At 42.2% G+C, this 19,739-nt stretch overlaps 1 protein-coding gene across 1 annotated transcript in view; it reads right to left on the reverse strand.

Moving 5' to 3' along the window:
• ttc7a (tetratricopeptide repeat domain 7A) overlaps positions 1 to 19,739 on the reverse strand; it is a 50,916-nt gene that overhangs the window by 14,736 nt on the left and 16,441 nt on the right. Inside the window, exons 11-20 of the mRNA XM_069538716.1 lie at positions 18,744 to 18,827; positions 17,677 to 17,781; positions 14,724 to 14,841; positions 13,990 to 14,047; positions 13,425 to 13,497; positions 13,170 to 13,330; positions 5,872 to 5,988; positions 4,142 to 4,254; positions 3,447 to 3,581; positions 28 to 230 (exon numbers count right to left, since the gene is read on the reverse strand). Coding sequence (XP_069394817.1) covers positions 28 to 230; positions 3,447 to 3,581; positions 4,142 to 4,254; positions 5,872 to 5,988; positions 13,170 to 13,330; positions 13,425 to 13,497; positions 13,990 to 14,047; positions 14,724 to 14,841; positions 17,677 to 17,781; positions 18,744 to 18,827 — 1,167 coding nt within the window. The remainder of the gene's footprint in view (positions 1 to 27; positions 231 to 3,446; positions 3,582 to 4,141; positions 4,255 to 5,871; positions 5,989 to 13,169; positions 13,331 to 13,424; positions 13,498 to 13,989; positions 14,048 to 14,723; positions 14,842 to 17,676; positions 17,782 to 18,743; positions 18,828 to 19,739) is intronic.

Below are 19,739 nucleotides of genomic sequence, written 5' to 3' on the forward strand. Positions count from 1 at the left end.
GCCTCTAATGCTTTCACTGTCTCTCACCATGTGCACCAGTATCCTCTCTCCTGTGGGATGGATGGCCAGGGCTTCGTCATACAGGCCTTTGGCTTCGTCCAGTTGGCCCCGGAGCTCCGCAAGTCGGCCCCGCTGCAGCAGCACAGAGTGCGAGTTGGGGAATATTGAGCTCGCTTCAGCTATGCAGAACTGGGCCTCCTTTAACCGACCATCTGCCATGAACAGCTCCCCTGCAGGAGGAGAATGAAGTGAAGAGAGGAAGGGATACAGGGAAGAAAAAAGATGGAGGATGATGGCGGGAGGAGAAGGAGAAAAGACAGAGAGGGTTGGACGAGGGCAGAGAAGACAGAAAGCAAGGAGGGTACATGAGTTTAGGAAAGGAAGCAAGGGTAAGAAAAGGATGGATATAGAAAACAGGGAAAAATAAGGGACAGAGTTATTATTATTAATCCCCCCAATGATGAGTGAAAAAGACTTAACAGTGAGTTCAACGCCATCAAGTTAAAATGTAAACTGTGCAGCGCTCAAAGACAAACACAAAACACTACAGTTGGATGGACACACACACACACACACACTCATTGAAAGAGAGAGTGGGAGCAATGTTGTGCCTGGGAAGTCATGAGAGACTTGCCTAAATATGGCCATCGCATACTAAAGCTGCCTCCTTTCTTTGCTGCTGCTGGGAAGATGAGGACAAACCCCAGACTCACACACACACACACACACACACACACACACACACACCAGAGGATCTGCCCCTGAGGATGGAGCAGACCACTGTGTGGACAGGATGCTGTAGGGGGGAGCTGTCAATCATTCTCACCAGTGGACACTGGGTTGACACCCAGATAAACCCTGAGAAAGAAAACCCTCGGCTCTGAGCACAGACATGTGAGCGTGTGTGTGTGTGTGTTACAGAGAGATAGAGAAAGCTGTGCTCTGCAAATACATTGTACGTGCTGTCTGCTCCTGAGCGTTGCATGAACCCATGTGTGTGTTTGGTAGGGGATGTTTTGTTTGTTTACCTGTGTCTCACATGCACAGATGGGAAATACTTAGTGGATGCATGCTACCCCTGCGAGATGAAAGAGAACCATTTCCCAGACTCAGGGTTTCTTTTCATAGCTTCATTTCACAGAAAAGGATTCAGTGAATGGTTACGTAAGGCCTTTTCCTGCTCATCACCTGAGCTCTCCGAAAAAAAAACAGCTATTAGATCAGTGCGTGTACATATACAGTTCATTTAAATGTTGGCAGGTATGTGTGTGTGCGAGAGTTTGAGTGTTTATGTGCAGCTCAGTGTGTCGCTTTTAAAGAACCCGCAGTGTGTGTGTGTGTGTGTGTTTTTGGTCAATCAGGATGTGAGATTGAGAGAGGAAGTGACCGATGTGAAGAGGAATGCTGGGAAGGAGAGGGGGTCACTGGGGGTAGGACTGGCTCTGCCTTCAGTGAGAGACACACACACACACACACTCACACACAGCTTTGTGAGCATGTTCTATTTTGTCTGTTCTCAGCAGAGGAATAGTAGGGTTCAAAGGTTAGACATTAACCTTCAAATTACACCCGGCCACAGGGGACATGACCCCCTGGCCCCTCCGCGCATCCCATCCTCTATTGTAACACGCTGGTATTCTGGTTGCATCACTGCGCTCACTCGGCTGCGGTATGGATTCCCATTCCCATGCCTCGTCCACTCCAGCTGAGTGGATAGATGGAGTGTTTGTGCGGAGCTTCTCTGTACTCCTCTCCCTTCATTTCCTGCGAATGCTCTGCACTCCCATGAACTTCCACATGCAGACTGAAGGCTGAAGGGGTGGAAGTAATAGCCGTATGCATCACTGCCATTCTGCCCTTAATAGAGCAGTGGCTTCATTTATGCAGGTACAGAACACACTCCTACATAAGGTATGCAGTATTCAATGGGACTGAAATGGCTCTGACCACTAAATTGTTAACATATTTCTTATTTACCCTTGTTTGTGAAGGCAGAGGTAATGGCTGCAGCAGTCACACTAAATTACGTAGTTTTAAACAAGGGTACAAATATATAATCTCTGGCAGGAGTTGTTATACACCTCCCTTGTGGTTCACACAGGGTTTTTTCAACTTTCATTATAAAGAGGTGACCCCCAAGTGAATTTCTGTGACTGCAGTGCTCAAAAAAACATGGAGGAAAAATGTGTATTCACATTGTACCAAGTACATAAACAATGTCTCGCTCCCCAGAGAGATTGAAATTCAACTAAGCTTGTAAGCAGGTCAGTAAGCTGTGCGCGACAGTCAGGCTGCACAGCTTTTATAGTAGCATCTGTACAACAGTCTGTGTGGAGAGCATTTTCATTCAAATTTACCATCAATGATTCTGACTTTTATTTTTGTCTGATCTGGAATTTTCTGATGAGGTCATCCCTAAAAAGTTTTCCATCCCTACTGGGACCGTACATCTTTGGGATACTTTTGACATATATGGTAATGTGGTGGTTGTGGTTAACTATAAGTGTGTGTGGTCCAACGCTTGATCCTTGAGGTCCACCACATCTCCTCACCTTAAAGTCAAACCGTTCCTGTTGAACAAACAGGAAGAGTGACATGACCACTGGACAGATGAGCCAAGTATTATCAGTAGAGTCAACAGTTTTATCAAGGTGCATGTAAGACCTGTTTGAATACTTTACTCTGAACACAGATCGAAACAGTGGATACATCCATCTTTTAGGTATTACTTTTAACTACTATTTGTAATTTTTATTAGGTTTTCTAGTTAATGTGATTATTCATTGTGTTATTGTCTTCTTGGCTGTTTGTTTTATATCTTTATGTATCTTCTCTATTTTACAGAACTTTGGTTAATGTCTGTTATTTTAAAACATACTAATCAATTGACTTGTCATGACAGTCTGTTAGATGGGCCACTTATCCACCACTTTGATAGTAGACAGAACAACTTAACACCTATTGGAAAGGACTGTCGTGACATTTTGAGACATTCATGGTGCTCAGAAGATAATCCAATCAGAGCCAGAGCTAATAAAAACCTGTGTCTACTGCAGAGCCATTTGATCCAGGAGTGAACGCTGATTGTCTGAAATCAATGTTCTGTCCATTTTGCACTTCAAATGAGATTATTATTCATAAAGCTTAATAACACTGCGACACACAAAACTATGGAGCCTGATTACTGTCAATTGCATAGCCATAGCAGTACAATCAGCCAACGTTTTTTCCAGCTCAGAGTCAATAAACTCATGGTCAGTTTCCTTTTTCCCTCAGTGCAACAGAAAATTAACTCCCATGTAACATACACTGTGATTATATGGCTACTTGCTGAACCTGAACAGAAATTCCCTCTTGACAAAAGGAATTTCAAATTCCAATTTTGCAAGAGATCAAAACCTTGAGGTTTAAAAACTGTGTTATAGCCGCATGATTCACTGTCTTACCAGCCTGCAGCCAGATGCGTTCCAGGGTGGTCCAGATGTAGGTGGGTCCTTGGCGACGGGAGGAGCTGATATCTGACACCTCAGAGAGCGCCGCATCCAGGCGAGACACTGCAACTGACGAAGGGCTCAATGAACCTGTTAAGGGAAACGGAGGAATGACAAGCTGTTTGTTACGGATATTGAATGGAAAAACACAGGAAAACAATATTTTGTCCTAAATAAATTGTACAAATATTCAAACCCAGGTCAAGATTGACAAGATTGATCATGAAGCAGAGATCAATTGTTCATTCGTCAGCAGAAAATAACAATGACTGAAAAGAGCCGAGCTCAGGAACACGTTCGTTCTGCTCATTCTCAGAACATCAATACATTTCCTGTGACTGAATGAAAAGTGCACAGGCCCCAGATCCTGCTCGTGGCACAGATGTGGAGGTGAGTCAGATCATTATTATTTAAACAGCACATCTGTTGCCCAAAACTGGGTTGTGGACAGGCAAACACACTTTTAATCCATAATAAGGTCAAATTCTGGGGAAATTAAACCGACCTGCATGTTCACCTTTCTCACGGGTATTTACCCAACACCAGAGAGGAAGATTGATGTGTTTAACTTAAAAATAATCAATGACAATCCAAATATGTGCAGTGGAAGTGCCCTCATTAAAAAGACTTTAACCAGCAACAGAGCAGACCAGTGGAGGCGTCCTGGAAGTCAGGCAGGGTCAGGTGGATGGAGGGTTTCCTGCCTCCGGGGCTGACCTCTGTCCTCTCGGCCATCGGTATACTGCTGCTGTCATCTGTCTCACTGCAACACACATGCACACACCGATGAAGACATGCACTGTACTAGCATTATACATGAGCAAACACACCCAGTAATGCAAGCAGTGATATACACAGCTTATACATGAGCTTCTTATGTTCTTTTTAAAAATTACTTTGTGTATATTTTTGTAATCGCCTTGTATTTTGAAATTTGTTCTCCCAGTATCTTTAAAGTTTTCCTCCATAAGGTTCCATCTGTGAAGCCAGTCAGCACTGAGAGTGATACAGTACGTGTGCTGTTTCACTGATTTATAACTGTTTTATGACAGATTTTTGGAACTCAACATTAAATTCAATCCCAATTAAATGTTTTAGTATATTTTCCTGTTAATAATTATTCATGTTAATTCCAACCAAAACTATCTGTGGCCTGAGAGTCACTGCAGTCCGTGCTGGCTAAAAGTGGATGCTCAGTAGTGTTGGACAATGTGTCCTAGACCTCCTCCACAAATCACAGTTTTTGGGAAGAACCAGGCAGAAAGAAAACTTAGAAAGTAATGACATTACATTTTGAACTTGAAGAAAAAATTAAATTAATAATTTTCTCAGAGAAAACACAAGTAAGCCAGCAGATTGAGGATTATTTTATTTGTTTTTCTAGATGAAAAGCAGATTTTTATTATTAGCTTCATCTTTGTCCATCAAAATCTGATCAGTTCCTTGACTCCCTCCAGATTAAGATGCAGACAAACATACAAATGATTCCTCGGCCATCGCTATGTACAGGGACATAGAAACACGTTGAATATGGAGAACAACTATCAGCAGGTTTTTCAAGGATGAAACTTGTTGCACTGTTTCAAATGTTTGCTTTTTCATTACTTTCTGTCATTTTATCAGATTAATCCACAATAATTAAATTGAATCTAAAACAAAAAAAAGCTTGTAATCATACATCTTTAAAATCTGAAAAGTATAAAGCCTAATATCTCAAAACCACTCTCTCAGATCACAGATAAAATCTTAACATATCATGATATAACTGATCAATGATATCTGATATCAGGCTACATCAGAACAATTTGTGTTTGCAAATGGATCTGGATCCTTTTAGGTTATTCTCAATTTCCAAGAGGTGTGCTCAGCTGCTGCAGACCAAAATGTCTCTATATCTGGATAAACTAAATAAACGTGGATGACGTAAATGATTAAAACATCCAGGCAGTTTGTTCAATAGCCACAATAGCAGATTCAACGGACCTACATATCAGCAGCAGCCTTCTTGATTGTCATTTATCAAAACAAACCTGACCTATTTTCAATAAGTGGTCGTGTTTGGCCCGAACTGTTTCAGGATAAATGGAAATCTGTCTGAAGGGGGGCAACACCCACAAGACCGAATAAATGGATGTTTACTGACTGGTCTTATCAATATGTCAGGAATGCAGAGCGCATGAATACACACACACAAACACACACAGACACACACACACTAATCAATTTAATCAATACTGCCGTAGCAAAGCTCCCCCCTCCTTTCTTAACATAGCAGTAAAAATACTTGAGCAGTGAAGTATCACCTATTCTACAGTACAAGATTAGCAAACTATCGCACACACACACATACAATCCACACCTGTTGCATATGCACACTCACCTGGAGCGACTGACATCATATCGGCTTTGCCAGCGTTGCAACATCTCTTCACAGGACTGTAGGGCAGTAGCTGGGCCGAACACAGCCTCTTCAAGCTTCACCTTTGTGAACAGGAGACTGGAACACAAAAGACACACACACGCACATTTCTTATCCTTGTTCAATGTTGTGGTACTTTTTTGTGTTTTATTGCCATATGATGAACCTAAGTGATGAACTCATGTACCCTTATTATCGTAAAGTAGCTGCTGTTTGGATACCTGCAGGAAATTCCGGTCTAACCTGTTCTTATTGTCACTGATGCATATGCATGCACAACATTTGAACAACTCTAAGTCTGCATGAGACCATGTCTTTGAATACTTGACAGTGTTCACAAAAAAATGGATCCCTGCAAATTAGCTGGTAATATCCCCAGTTGCTTATTTGGCTATAAAAATAAAGAAGCATATAAATATGAATTAATGTGCTTGTGTAAGTGTTTGAGCCTCGACAGTAGCTGGGTAAGTGCTTAAGACCCATCAACATCTCACTGAGGTATGTGGATTGAAGTACCCATGGATCAATAGAAAGAGAGAGGTAAAGATTGTCATCAACAACAAGCTCTAAGAGTGCATACGTGTGTGTGTGTGGCGGAGTGTTAAGAGGTTGAAGAGTAGAGGCCATAGAGTGTCTCTGCTCAGCCCTTTTTAGTTGAAGACAACTGGTTAAGTGGTGTGGGAGTCTCTGGTGTGTGAGCATCTGTGTGTGTGTGTGTGTGTGCGCGTGTTTAGTAATTGCCAGAAGGGGCTCTGAGAGGATGCAGTCTGTCATGGGCATCACTCATCCATGAGTGTGAGGACAGAGAGAAAGAGAGCGAGAGGCACAGAGACTATGGTGTTCGCCATATCTGACGCCTGCCTGCCTAGCTGTCCACTGCCTCCCTGTTGAAGGCTCCTCCAATTATTCTGTACCCTCATGTGGGGGGGGGGGGGGGGATAGAGGGGAAGGAGAAAGGGAAGGACGAAGGGATGCAGGGAGGGTGAGGATCAATAGCAGAGAGAGACGAACCTGTGTCAGGGGAGAAAACTCTCAGTGAAATGCGCCTCATTACCAACTCACGGCTTGGTGGAGTGGGGTGTGTGTGTGTGTGTGTGTGGAGGGGTGAGGAGAAGATGGAGGGAGGAAGTGTATGTGTGTGGGAGGAAGGGCGTTGGATTTTCTGACGTGTGGATGACAAGTGCTGCAGAGGGACTTTGTGTAAGGATACGCCTGCCAGTAGGGGTCCACCAGAGTGTGTGTGCGGTGTTGTGTGTTTCTAGGCTCCCCATTACCAGTGTGGCAAAGCGTTTAGGAGCATTTTGATGCTGAAAACCCATCCTAGTGTTGAAATGTGACATGCTGTGTGTGTGTGTGTGTGTTGGGGCGGTGGGTACATGCATAATGATTTCCCCTTGTCTTACATGATGAAACACCAAAACTGAGTTTACTCTTAATTGTCATAATATTCCAAATATTCGTGTAATTAGTTAATGTATCTACTTTTGTTTTGTTTTTTTAAACACAAATACTGTTCGCATTGACTATCATAAATCAAAGTCAGCTCTCCCTGCAGTAGTAATTTAAAACAACGTTTTTTGCCAAGAAATAAATGTGAAAATGGAGGGATTATGACACTTGAGCCACTGGAAGACTTGTTATGTGAAACATCTGTGCAGGCTGCGATGAAGGATGCATGCAGAATATTTGACATTGCAATACCAGCGCAATTATGATCAAATCTTTCCATAAAATGTTGAAAAAGAACAGGGAAGCCTGTCTCTACTGTAAGCCTGTTTTCAATTAAGGCCATGTTCTTCCTGCTGGTGAAGCACATGTTTGACACTGTATACTTAATTCTTGCATAGTTTTATGCCATCACAAACGTTTATAACATAAATTAATATAGCTGGTAATAACTGAGTTTGTATTAATGTTCATTTCTTTAACATAGATGCTATTGTCATTTACAAATATATGAGCCATTTACTCTTAAGTTAAACACTCTTGCAGATGTGTCATAGCCCATCGGGGTAAGAGGTGTTATGTAAGAAAATGAGTTGAATTGACAGCAGTTTCATACAGATCAAAAACAATGACAAACTAGTACAGACTGCAATGGATAACTTAAAATTGCAAGTAAAATCAGCTAATATAGGAGTAGATTATAAAATATGCAGTCATCTTGCTCAAATATACTTTGTTTGAATATATGAATTAAATTAATATTTGAATGTTAGTAATTATAGTTAATGATACATGGCGTATTGCTCTGTAAAGGAGGGCAATACTACTACTTCTTTGACATTTATTCACATAGTAGTTTGTCATGAGTACATGGCGCCTGGTACATGATGGTAATTAATATCAAAATGATCTAAGGCATCTGAGGATAGTCTTTTCCACCTTGCAGCACCCGATCACACACTTGTGTTTCCTTTGCGGATCCAGAAAAAAATAGATTTCATCAAGATTACAGCACTCACAACTGCACATCAAATTACAAAGGCTGTCATTTCCACCCTCCTGGGAATGAGGCTGGCTTGTGCAGAGCCAGCATAGTGGTTGTGGATGGACGGCAGCAAGTAGTGTAGCTCAGTGGCGCCCAGCTAGAGTAGTGAGTGCCTGCGTAATTTAAAAATAGCTAATAATGTTCCCTTGAAAAAAGTGGTACATCTACAGTATTACTCATGCTTTACTCCCACAGATCAGAGTGTGTGTTCAGTATACACACACACATATACACACACACAGACACACATAACATACATGTACTACATATAGTGGGGTCAAAAAAGTCTGAAAGCACTTTCCTTTTCACTTGAATGGGAATGAATAGAGGTTAAACACACTCAAGCCTGTGCAGACATGCTTGCTTTGTGTAGTAGAGCGTGAGCCATGCATGTGCATGCTTATACACACACTTGCACAGATGCACACACATACACACTTGCTCATGCTGCAACGTCCTGTTAGATGAATGCAGAATCAAAGGCTCGGATTAATCATTCTCTTTAGTACAAACTGTAAGACCACGATCTCTCTCTCTCTCTCTCTCACTCTCTCTCTCTCTCTCTCTTACACACACACATGCAACCATCCCCCTTCTCTCCTCAGCTCTCTCATTCTGTAGCAGAATCACATTTCACATTGAAATGCATGCCTGTTTGGGTGATTAAAATTACAAAGAAAAGGAAAAAACACAGACAGAGAGATAAAAAAGATGAGAGCCAAAGAGAGAACGAGATGGAAAAGGAGAGTGTGTGAGGGGGAGAGAAGCCGGGGGTAGAGGATGTGGGAGAAAAGGAGGAAGGAGAAATTCGGTATGCTACAGCGAGCTGACAGTTTGCTGAGGTGCAGAGAGGCAGTGGCTAACAAGAATCACACACATGCATGCGTACACACACACACACACACACACACACACACACACACACACACACACACACACACACACACACACACACACACACAGTGACACACAAACATGCATGTGCAAGATTACGATCTTGTACACATGTACACAACCCCCCCGGCATTACAACACACAAGTACACACACACATTCACACACAACTGTCTTCGAATGCCGAGCACCTCGCACAGTACAAGCTTTGATCCCTGATGCTCACTCACACATCCAAAGCAAATGATATTCAATGAGCTTGTTACTGAGAAAACACCTCCTTTCATTATCCTCCCTCTCTCCCTCTCTTGCACTCTCTGTCTCACTGTTTAATTTTCTGACTCTGAGATCTGCAACTTGGCCTCAGCCCCAGCGGGTCCCAGGGGTATTGACTTATTCTGGCTGGGTCTGGATTCATTTTCATGTGCATATTGCAGGTCTGGGTTGGGTTAAGGCAAAAATACTCATATTAATGCATACTGATAATCCTAAACCCTGTCTGCATGTAAGCAAACAGGCACAGTTGTCAATTGGAGTCAATCATGCAGCCGTTTTATTTTATGCCTCTGTATGAGTTCTGGGTTTGACATTAAACGCATAATGTGTAACTGTGGCCGCGAGGGGTCCCTCAATCAAAACAACAACAAAAGACGTAGTTTGGTGACATCTTGAAGCAGCGTGGGATCATAGGAGATGCAGAATTCCCCACCTTGGCAGATACCTGAAGTGACTCTGACGCAAATCATATTCAAGAGCCAAGTATTGTATTACAGTTTTAATTCACGATTCGTAGCAAACGACAAAGAAAAACTGTTACGAGTGACCAATACAAACTGTGGAGGGAAAAACAGCCTACTGGCTAACTGATGTTTTCACTAGTTCGTTTCATCTAAATTGTATGAATTGTAGTTTTCTTTACCCCAGAAAAGGTCCTTTATATTTAAATACTTTATATTTACATCGAGGGGACCCTCTCTCTGGAGGCCGCCATGTTTTTTACATTAGTCCAGACTGGACACACTAAACACCTTTTGAGTTTTTATGACAACTGAAGTTCACCACAGGTTCTTTTTCGTGTTTGGAAGATTCTAAACACTGTACCTTTAAATAATATTGAAAACATGTTGGATAATGTAAGTACACAAGTCTACAACATGCATAACATAGGTTGAGTGGTTTTTACACATTTTAATGAAGCTACATAATATATCTTTGAGCAATCTATTTTAAACTTACCTGTCAACACAAAATTGGATCGACCAATGAGCATGTGAGCTTGTTTAAGAGATTTGGGAGATGTGCTCCTCTGCAAGCCTTTAAAACATATTCATTTGTGACTTCCTAGAATTCACTCTTCACTTCACTTCACTCTCAAAACAAACAACACCTTTGCAAACTATCTGTTATAATAATCCTTTCCCAACAAGTCAAGGTGATATAGGTTTGGTTTACTAAAGCTGTATTAGCTGCTAATGAATAATTGGTTGGCAAATTGGCTTTGTAATAATGTCCAATGACTCCTGAGGGAAATGGCTGGATCTATTTGCCAACTTTTACGAACTTTAGCAGGAAGAAGCTACAACGCTCTCTGGGAGTGAGAGGAACTGCGGAGGCACTTTTAGAGACGTTCACATTTCACACAGTCAATTAATTCATCATTAATGTGAAAATATTGATTAGTGCAGCTTTAAGTCCTCGCAGCCTTACTGTTAGGGCTGACTTTAAAGTGTACTATATAGCAACAAAAAGTGAATAGGAAGAGATGTCGTAAACCGCACTGTTCATGCTAACTCGACTATAATGGACAGATTTATATAGCAGCAGACAGGACCATTTGTGACAATGCTACTTTCTAGTCACTCAATTCCTTAAGGTTCAGTTTGGACTTAAAGGTACAGTGTGTAGAATTTAGTGACATCGAGTGTTGAAGTTGCATGTTGCAGCTGAACACCCCTCACCTCACCCTCTCCTTCCAAACATGAAAAATAAACTGTGGTAGCCTTTAATTGTCATAAAAACTCAAAAGGTGTTTAGTTTGTCCAGTCTGGACTAATGTAAAAAACATGGCGGCCTCCGTAGAGAGGGTCCCCTCGATGTAAATATAAAGTATTTAAATATAAATGGACTTTTCTGGGGTCAAGAAAACTACAATTCATACAATTTAGATGAAATGAACTCGTGAAAACATTATGAGGATTTTTCTACATTAAATATCTGCCAATAGTTCCCTTTCACCTAAATCTTACACACTGGACCTTTAAGTTCAGCCCAGGCTGATCTATATCTCTCTATTGATAAATCAATAAATCTGAGAGGTAATGATACAGTCAACAGACTTTCAGTAACAAGTCATTAATGCAGGCGTTCCATTCAGCAAATTATACATGCATAGATTTATATCTCTCTCTCTTTCTCTCCCTTAGTCAATGTTTCTCTACCACTCCATAACAACAGTTTGGGAACAACAACTGATGCTGCCTGCTCTACCCATATGACCTCATGGTTACTGGGGCGATGGGGATTCCTGGCGCAGAGAGCGTTTTGATTGGCTGAGCGCAGAAACGAGCTCTTAAATGGGTCAAAGCAGTCAAGTGTCTCTACGGAGGAGGTGTATATGTGTGTGTGCATGTGTGTGTGTGTGTGTCTAAGTGTGCAGTTGGGCATGGAGACAGAGAGAGAACAGATTTCATTTTCCAATTGTACATACAGCACTGATCAGTAAAGCCTGTGCAATTATGAAACGGTCATCTCTCCTTCATCCTCCCACACTGTCTCAGTGTTTTCTTCTTCTTCCTGTCAGGCTCTTAAATCCTTCCTTCCCTTCATTATGTCATCAATTTTCATGTTTTTCTGCATTTCCTCTCTCTCTTCCTCTTGATTCTGATGTATGGATGTACCCCATCTGTGTGCGCAGGGACCGTGGAAGCCAACACTGACCCCAAATGGTTGAATTGTGAAATGCTGGGCTTTGAAATGAAAGAGAAGACGCATCAAAAAGATGATGCAACATGCTTCCATGTTATGGTTAGTGTGCAATAAGTGGTCTGGACAGTTAATGGTGTTTATCTCTTACACTATAGCACCTCCCCTGCAGCTAAGCAATCTGCTAGTGTTCAGTATGGCTGTCTGAAAACTGTGAGATTATGAGAGCATCTTAAAACACATTTTGGGGCCTGTGCTATACTATACCTGTGCCGGCTTTACTCACGAACTAAATTTCAAGATGAGAAATTATTTCAAATATTCTTTGTTATGAAATTAATGAAAAAGCTACAAAATATTATTATTTTCACATAAGTTTAAAAGCAATTGGAATTTAAGCCCAAAATCAGATATTAAGTCCTTGAAGTTATATGATATTATGTTAAATGATTAAAGATATCATGACACAACACAAAGGTTGAATTCCTTCAACGTGTCATACAGTAAAATACTATGCTGTGTTTTAACCTGCTTGGTGTAGCAGACTGGTGGGTTTATATGTTGACGACTCGGATCTGTCAGGAGAGCAGCACTAGGGCTGGGGTCAGAGCTGCAGTGTTAAAAGGGTAAGAGGGTATGAGGGGCATAGGTACTGCAATGCAGGCCTCCACTCAGGCACATCTAAATAAGGTGTCGAGTCTGTGTGTGCTCGGCCTCCAACTAAGTAGAACCGAGACACCCTATCCCTACTAAGAGAGTGCTGGGACAGGGCCTCACTGCACCACTCACTGGAGCCACCCTCACACAAACACACACACACACCAATGTGAAAAAAACACACATGCAAAGTCTAAAAAAGGCAGCGAACGTTTGGCACTTTATCCTCATTTCACCAACACCTTTACCAACATTTCTTATTGCTTGTGTGAGTGGGATGGTTCAGTGGGTTTTACTTGAAGTTGTCGGGGTGCTGGCTGAGGGCCAGGCCCACGGTGTCCAAGGCATGACGGTGGTGTTTCTGGGCGCTGAGCAGCAGGGTGAGCAGGTGGAGGGAGTGCAAGTCATCTCCATGGAGAGTTAAAGCTGCCTGCAGGGGCTCCATGGCTGCAGATACCTGCCACACACACACACATACACACAGGTCTAATGTACAATATGCAACGATTACTAATAAATAACTTGTCAATTCCAGCAGCAGATATCTTTACCTGGCGGACAAGTGCCAACTGCAGAGCCAAGTACATAGCAATCCGAGCATCCAGGGGGTCTAATGAGTGAGCCCTGAGGAGGAGAGAGACACGTCCCTGATGTTTCACATGTGTTAGCAAACGCTATATCACCAGAATAAAGCACTTTTTTTTATTACCATTTATATCAAACTCAAAATACCAGGGTGTTAGTTAATACCAGGGATAAAATAATAAAAAACAAGTTGGACTACTTATATATATAAGAACATTAATACAAACTCAGTTAAATATACATATATACTTACATACATTCATAAATGCATATAATATTATATTGTGTTATGATGAATGTTAACTTTGGTGTGATAATCATGACACTGACGACATGCTAATGTTTGGCAGGTAACCATGTTCACAATCATAGTTTTGCATGTTGGCATTTGCTAATTAGCAGCAGTCTTAGTAACCCACACATGACAGCTGAACTGATGTGTCATCAGTATCATTAATGCGGCTCATTTGCTGACAAAGGTTCGGACATCTGATTTCTGAGAAACTGAAAACAGAGAGAACCAGGACGTACTTGCTCAGAGCCTGCAGCGCTCTCTTGTTGAAGTCATTCCGATCTGCTTTGAGAGAAGCTGTAGAGACACTAGTTAGTTTTAAATTGTTTATGTTGTATAGAATTGAAGCAACATGTGTTCAAAAAGTCATCACCTGAACAAAGTAGATCATTTGTCTTTTAAAATGATCCATAACGCACATACACATATTCTGGCAACAGGGTGAGAGAACTAGCCTGGCAGGTACTTCCTTGAATCTTTGCTGGTATCCTAGCAACCTACCAGTGTCCCAGCCAAAAGTACTCTGGCATGAAACTACAAGGAAAACCTCAACTGGACATTTTTACACATTGGTTTTATATTGATTTAACTAAATGGATAACATGTTCATTAATTAGCTTTAGAGTAACTGAAAAGTGGGTTTGTTAACCTTGGATCAAAGGGCTTTGGCTTTCAACCAGCCAGGCCTGAGGTCTTTATGCCAAGCTAATCTGACCATTAGAGAGAAGAAAGTGAATAAATGTGGAACTATTTAAGATCCGATTAACTTTATGGATGTGGAAAGTTCATGGCCATAGTTAAAAGAAACCTATATTGACTGCCAACCATTTCCTGACTCTCCGCCTTCAGGTTTTGAAGCCTGCTGCCTTCACTTCCGAGACAGTGATTACTTGCATGGACATGGAGTTGTTGACTCTTCAAACCAGGTCACAAATCTGTTTGTGTGATGGTTTGTGTATCTTTGTATCCATACCATCAGAGGCCTGTAGACTGCAGCTGAGCCCCAGAGCCAGGTAGGCTTTGGGCAGAAGTTCTCCAGCTTCCTCCCCCATGGACACCACACTCTGGGACAGAGCCTCTGCCTCCTCAAACTGGACGCACACACACACACACACACACACACACACACACACACAGACACACACACACACACAGACACACACACACACACACACACACACACACACACACACACACACACAAATTAAGTGTATATCCTCTTCAGGATCTGCAACAAAAAACAGCATTTGCATACAAATCCAGATATATCATGACCTATAATTGATATAATTTAAAGGATCTAGAATCATTGTGATGAACTGGACCTGCAACATCCTCGACATGAGTGTGCAACAGGAAAAGCATGAGTCTTACTGACAGTAAAATGCAGCTGAAGTGCAGCAGGGAACGGAGTATCGATGGCTGTGCCTGGTGTGAGTTTGGGCCGAGTAGATTTAGCTGAAGGACGACGCGGAGTTTGCTGAAGGACACACACACCGACACACACGCAGCAGTAGACTGCAGGCGCTGTGTGGCTGAGCTGAGCCGAGGTGCTCTGAGCCGAGGAAAAAGTGTGTCACTCCGTGTGAGGTACTGCTGGTGGTGGGCAGGCAGGTGGGTAGGTGGGCGCAGGGGGAGGGGGTAATGCCTTTGACTGCATGCCAGCAGAACAGTGAGCCAACTGCTCTGACACCCCCCCTCCCTCCTTCTCCATACTCCTCTTCCTCCCATCATCCTCCCCCTCTGTTCTGTCTTTGTCTCTTTCTCTGACTCCACGCAGCCAGCACACAATCACCAGTCATTCAAAACACACAGCCCGACTGTGCACAACTTAGGATGGTGTGCAAGAAGAATGTGTTTCTGTTGTCGGGTGAGAACCTTGCATCTGCAAAACTGCTCTTCAGGAATTTAGAAAAGCAGCTTCGCTCTCAGTGTGTGCTGATGTCATGAGTTATGAGAGGGTTTCATGTGCCCGGACCTCCCTCACATTGTCACATACGTGGATAAAAACATGAAGAACTTCTAAATAAAGAGTCCAGACTGTCCAGTGGGGCTGCTGGTGGATAATGGTGGCCCATTTATGTAATGCCCCACTGCACTATGGCCACAGTGTCCCATTGTGATTAAGGCTGTAAGCTCCTTAGTGTCTCCGGCCTGCCATGATCTCCAGCCACTGACAGATGTGCTCCCTCCATTCGCCTGTTAGCTCCTCTTTTCTAATCTCTGACCCCTTTCTCTCTTTCTCTCTCTCTCTTTCTGTCTAACTCACCCTCACTCATTCTCTCTCTCTCTCTCTCTCCCCCCCCATCCCAAATACCACTGTTGCTGTGACGCCCAGATCATGAACAGCAGGACTATCCAAGCTAGCCACGCTTCACAGTGATGTGTATCTGCCTGAGTGACCCCAGTGTCAATCCCCAAACATTAGTGACACAGTGATGCTGTGCGATGACTTTCTGACTTCACGTGCACACACACAGACACACACACACACACCCACCATGCCCGCTAAGTATTGTATAACCCTCCAGCAGATGCAATACACAATTCTATGACACCATTTCACCTTTCCGCTTAACATCTTATACGTGTTAACTGAAGCTGTGGGGACAGGTCTAACTAAATGAAAAAGAACATGCATGGATTACAGACATGATTGTCCGTGCTACTGCATTCACATGCACATTATATCTCATTAGTTCCAGATGGAGAATGGATCCTTGCTACTAGAGCTGTAATCCTGTGGAATGTCAACCTTTATGTGTACGTTAAGTTCTTCTGTCTGAAAACCATGTAATACAAAGCATTGGCTACTTTTAACCACTTGTCACAGAACATGTCAGTGAGTTGTGTTAAAATAAAAATAAACAATATTTAGAGTCTGTAGCCATGTGAGCCTTTAGGTTGCACAGTGTTACCAACATACTGTAAAGAAAATGGTAAAACAAAAAGAGTCTGAAAGCAAACTTTGCCAAAAACTTGCCGTCCAATTACTGTAAAAAATTGTTTGAGTAATTCTACAGAAATTGTTTTAACACATAGAAGAATACAAATACATACATTAAGCAATAGGATGAATTAAATGTAATTTAACATTCAAGACAATTAAGCACAATTTCCTGTTCTATCAATATATGATTACAACTTTTATTTGATAAAAGTTATTTAGTCAAAAAAAAGTATACAATAAAAGTGTGCAGTACTATAGTACCATGCTGATGTTTAGCATCATACTGAAAAATGTTCTCATCACCTTAGTTTAGTATGTTGGCAGCATGCTAACATTTGCTAAATATCACTAAGCACAAAGTACATCTGAAGCTTGAATATCTTTAGTTCTCAGCAAAAAAATATGACAAATCAAACTGTAAATGAACGTGTGCACCCATCCAACAGTAGGACATTTCACCCAAAACTACAGATGTTAACATAAACCAATGAAGCAGTGTCCACTTAGGAAGTCTCAGTGTGTATTATGGCCACAGTGTGGACATGAGTTGTGAGCAGTAGATGCAAAGAGAGATTTTCCTTCCTCTTAGACTGTTTTATTTAAAGGATTTTGCATGGATGGATGGATTTATAATAAGTTGTCAATCAAAGCAGTTTCTCTCTCAATAAAGGTCCAGTGTTGTGCTCTCATAGACATGCACACACCTTTGCTGGTGAAAAAAAATCTCTATAAGAGGACTGTAAGGCAGCACGTGACTGAACAGACATGGAAAACAGCTCCACCTACAGAAACACTTCTACAGAAGATTCACAGCCACAAGTATCTCTGGGAAATGCTGTGCAAAAGCGCTAAAAGCAAAGACACCAGTTATTCATCCAATGTATGTTTAAGCTTCAGGCTCCCGGGCCTGACTCTGTGACCCTGTGTGCATATTGGTCATTACCACTTCATAGGTGTTGTGTGTATTTGTATTCACCCTGTGCAGTTGACCAATGCAGACTTTAGCAGCCAACAGGGGCAGTGAAGGGTCCTCAGGTCTCATCCTGGCACACTCTTTAAATACAGATACGGCACCAACACCCTGGAAGACACACACACACACACACACATACACGTCAGTGACAAATTGTGATTCATGATCACACAGCAGCAGTTATCATGCAGTAACAGATGACATGGATCGCATATGCGGGTGTATCAAACACACATCAACTGTCCTTACACAGCCCTAATAGACCCATTTAGACACACAGTCACTTAATACATGTAGGTCAATCATTAATGGACCACATGCACATGCACACGCGCTCACACACACACACACACACACACACACACACACATACACACACACACACACACTCGGCTGGCCCTAAATAGAAGCGGATCTGACGACAGTGAGGCGGCCCCTTCTCCTTCTAGGGAGCAGCCTATTTCCAGAGCTCTCCATTGATCTGCAGTGTCACTTTATCCTGAGACCCAGATCAATTTCTTTGTCACACAGATGGGCGCACACACGTACGCGTGTACACACACATGCTGCCATCCACTCACATATTTTGAGGAACCGAGAGACAGGAGGAGAAAGAGAGAGAGGACTGTACACGATTCCTTATTCCTCCTGAGGACTCCAATTTGAAGAATGCCATGTTATCATCATCATGTTCACATAGCAGCAAGTTTATATAAAATTATTCCCCAATTATTACATTTGTTATAGTTGTAGATGGTGGTGGGAGTTGCAGTTGTAGGACAACACAGTGTTTACCTCAATCAAAAATCTAGCTGATTGACTTTTATTGGACCTTATTGTAAGTCTCAATTACTTGGCAATATCTAATTCGTCCAGACCAAATAAAATTTCAACCCATCTGCCCTTCCAAGCAAACTGAGCACTTAGCTATGGATGCTATGTGTTGCACGCCTGTGAGGAAGGAGCGCCGCAGTGTAGAGGACATGAGGCATGGCAGATGATGGATGTCTCCTTCGGGTGTGGCGTGGTGTGAGGGTCTGTTGCTGGTATATAAGGAGTAATGAGCTCACCTTCCCCGCCGCCATGAGTGACAGGCCCAGCTGGTGCCAGAGGTGGAACTCGTTGAATGAGAACTTCATGGCTCGCTCCAGACACTGGAGAAGAAGCACACACACACATACACACACACACACACACAAATACATGTTAGTTATGTCCTTTTGTTGAGTTGAACAGACACAGTGTTTGTGTTTAAATTGTCCTTACACTAAACCAATATGAAAATAATTTTCAAGTCAGGAAAATGTTGTTTAGGAACAATAATTTTTGCTAATTCTTTCTCCTATACAAAGCCACTGACATGAATAGCCGCTCTCCATGGCTCCATTTTCACAAGCTTAAAATGCCTGTCAGTCACCGCACACCACCCACTCTGCTGTTTCAGTACATAATGCTGTGATTGATGTGTGTGTGGATGAACAGAGGATGGCATGGAGCGCCAATCAGTCAGATGTTATCAGTCATGCAGACGTGAGCTCAACCAGGAGAAAGGTCTAATTAAATAATGTGCACTTGATAGAAAGCCTGCTGACCATTGAACATGCAGAAAAAAAGACATCCTGCTGCACTGAGCTCACCTCACACATCAAACCTCTGAGTGATCCGATTCACTGAGGACTGAATAGATAAGCATTCTTAAATAGACAACATTTATGAACTAAGCAAAGCATGAATTGTAATGCCTCAGAAATACTTGCTTGGTCTCAATAAATTCACTTGAAGCTGTTACATAACAGCGCTGACCCTTGTTAACCTTGCTAAATCAGGCCCCGGCCCATTACAAATCCCAGTTTAACCCCTGTTTAGAGGGTTAACAAGTAGAGTCTGAATTAGGGTACACTCAAAGTGAGATGCAGGGACAGAAAACTAAGACACTGACTCAACTTAAAGCTGAACTAATCATTATTTTTATATACTCATTTGGTCTAATGACTATGTGTAATATGTACAGTGTCTAATGCTTTGACAAAGCCAGAGAATTAGCACCAGCACTCAGCTCATCCTCT

Source organism: Paralichthys olivaceus, chromosome 14 (genome assembly GCF_024713975.1).
Source record: "Paralichthys olivaceus isolate ysfri-2021 chromosome 14, ASM2471397v2, whole genome shotgun sequence".
Taxonomy (NCBI): Eukaryota; Metazoa; Chordata; class Actinopteri; order Pleuronectiformes; family Paralichthyidae; genus Paralichthys; species Paralichthys olivaceus.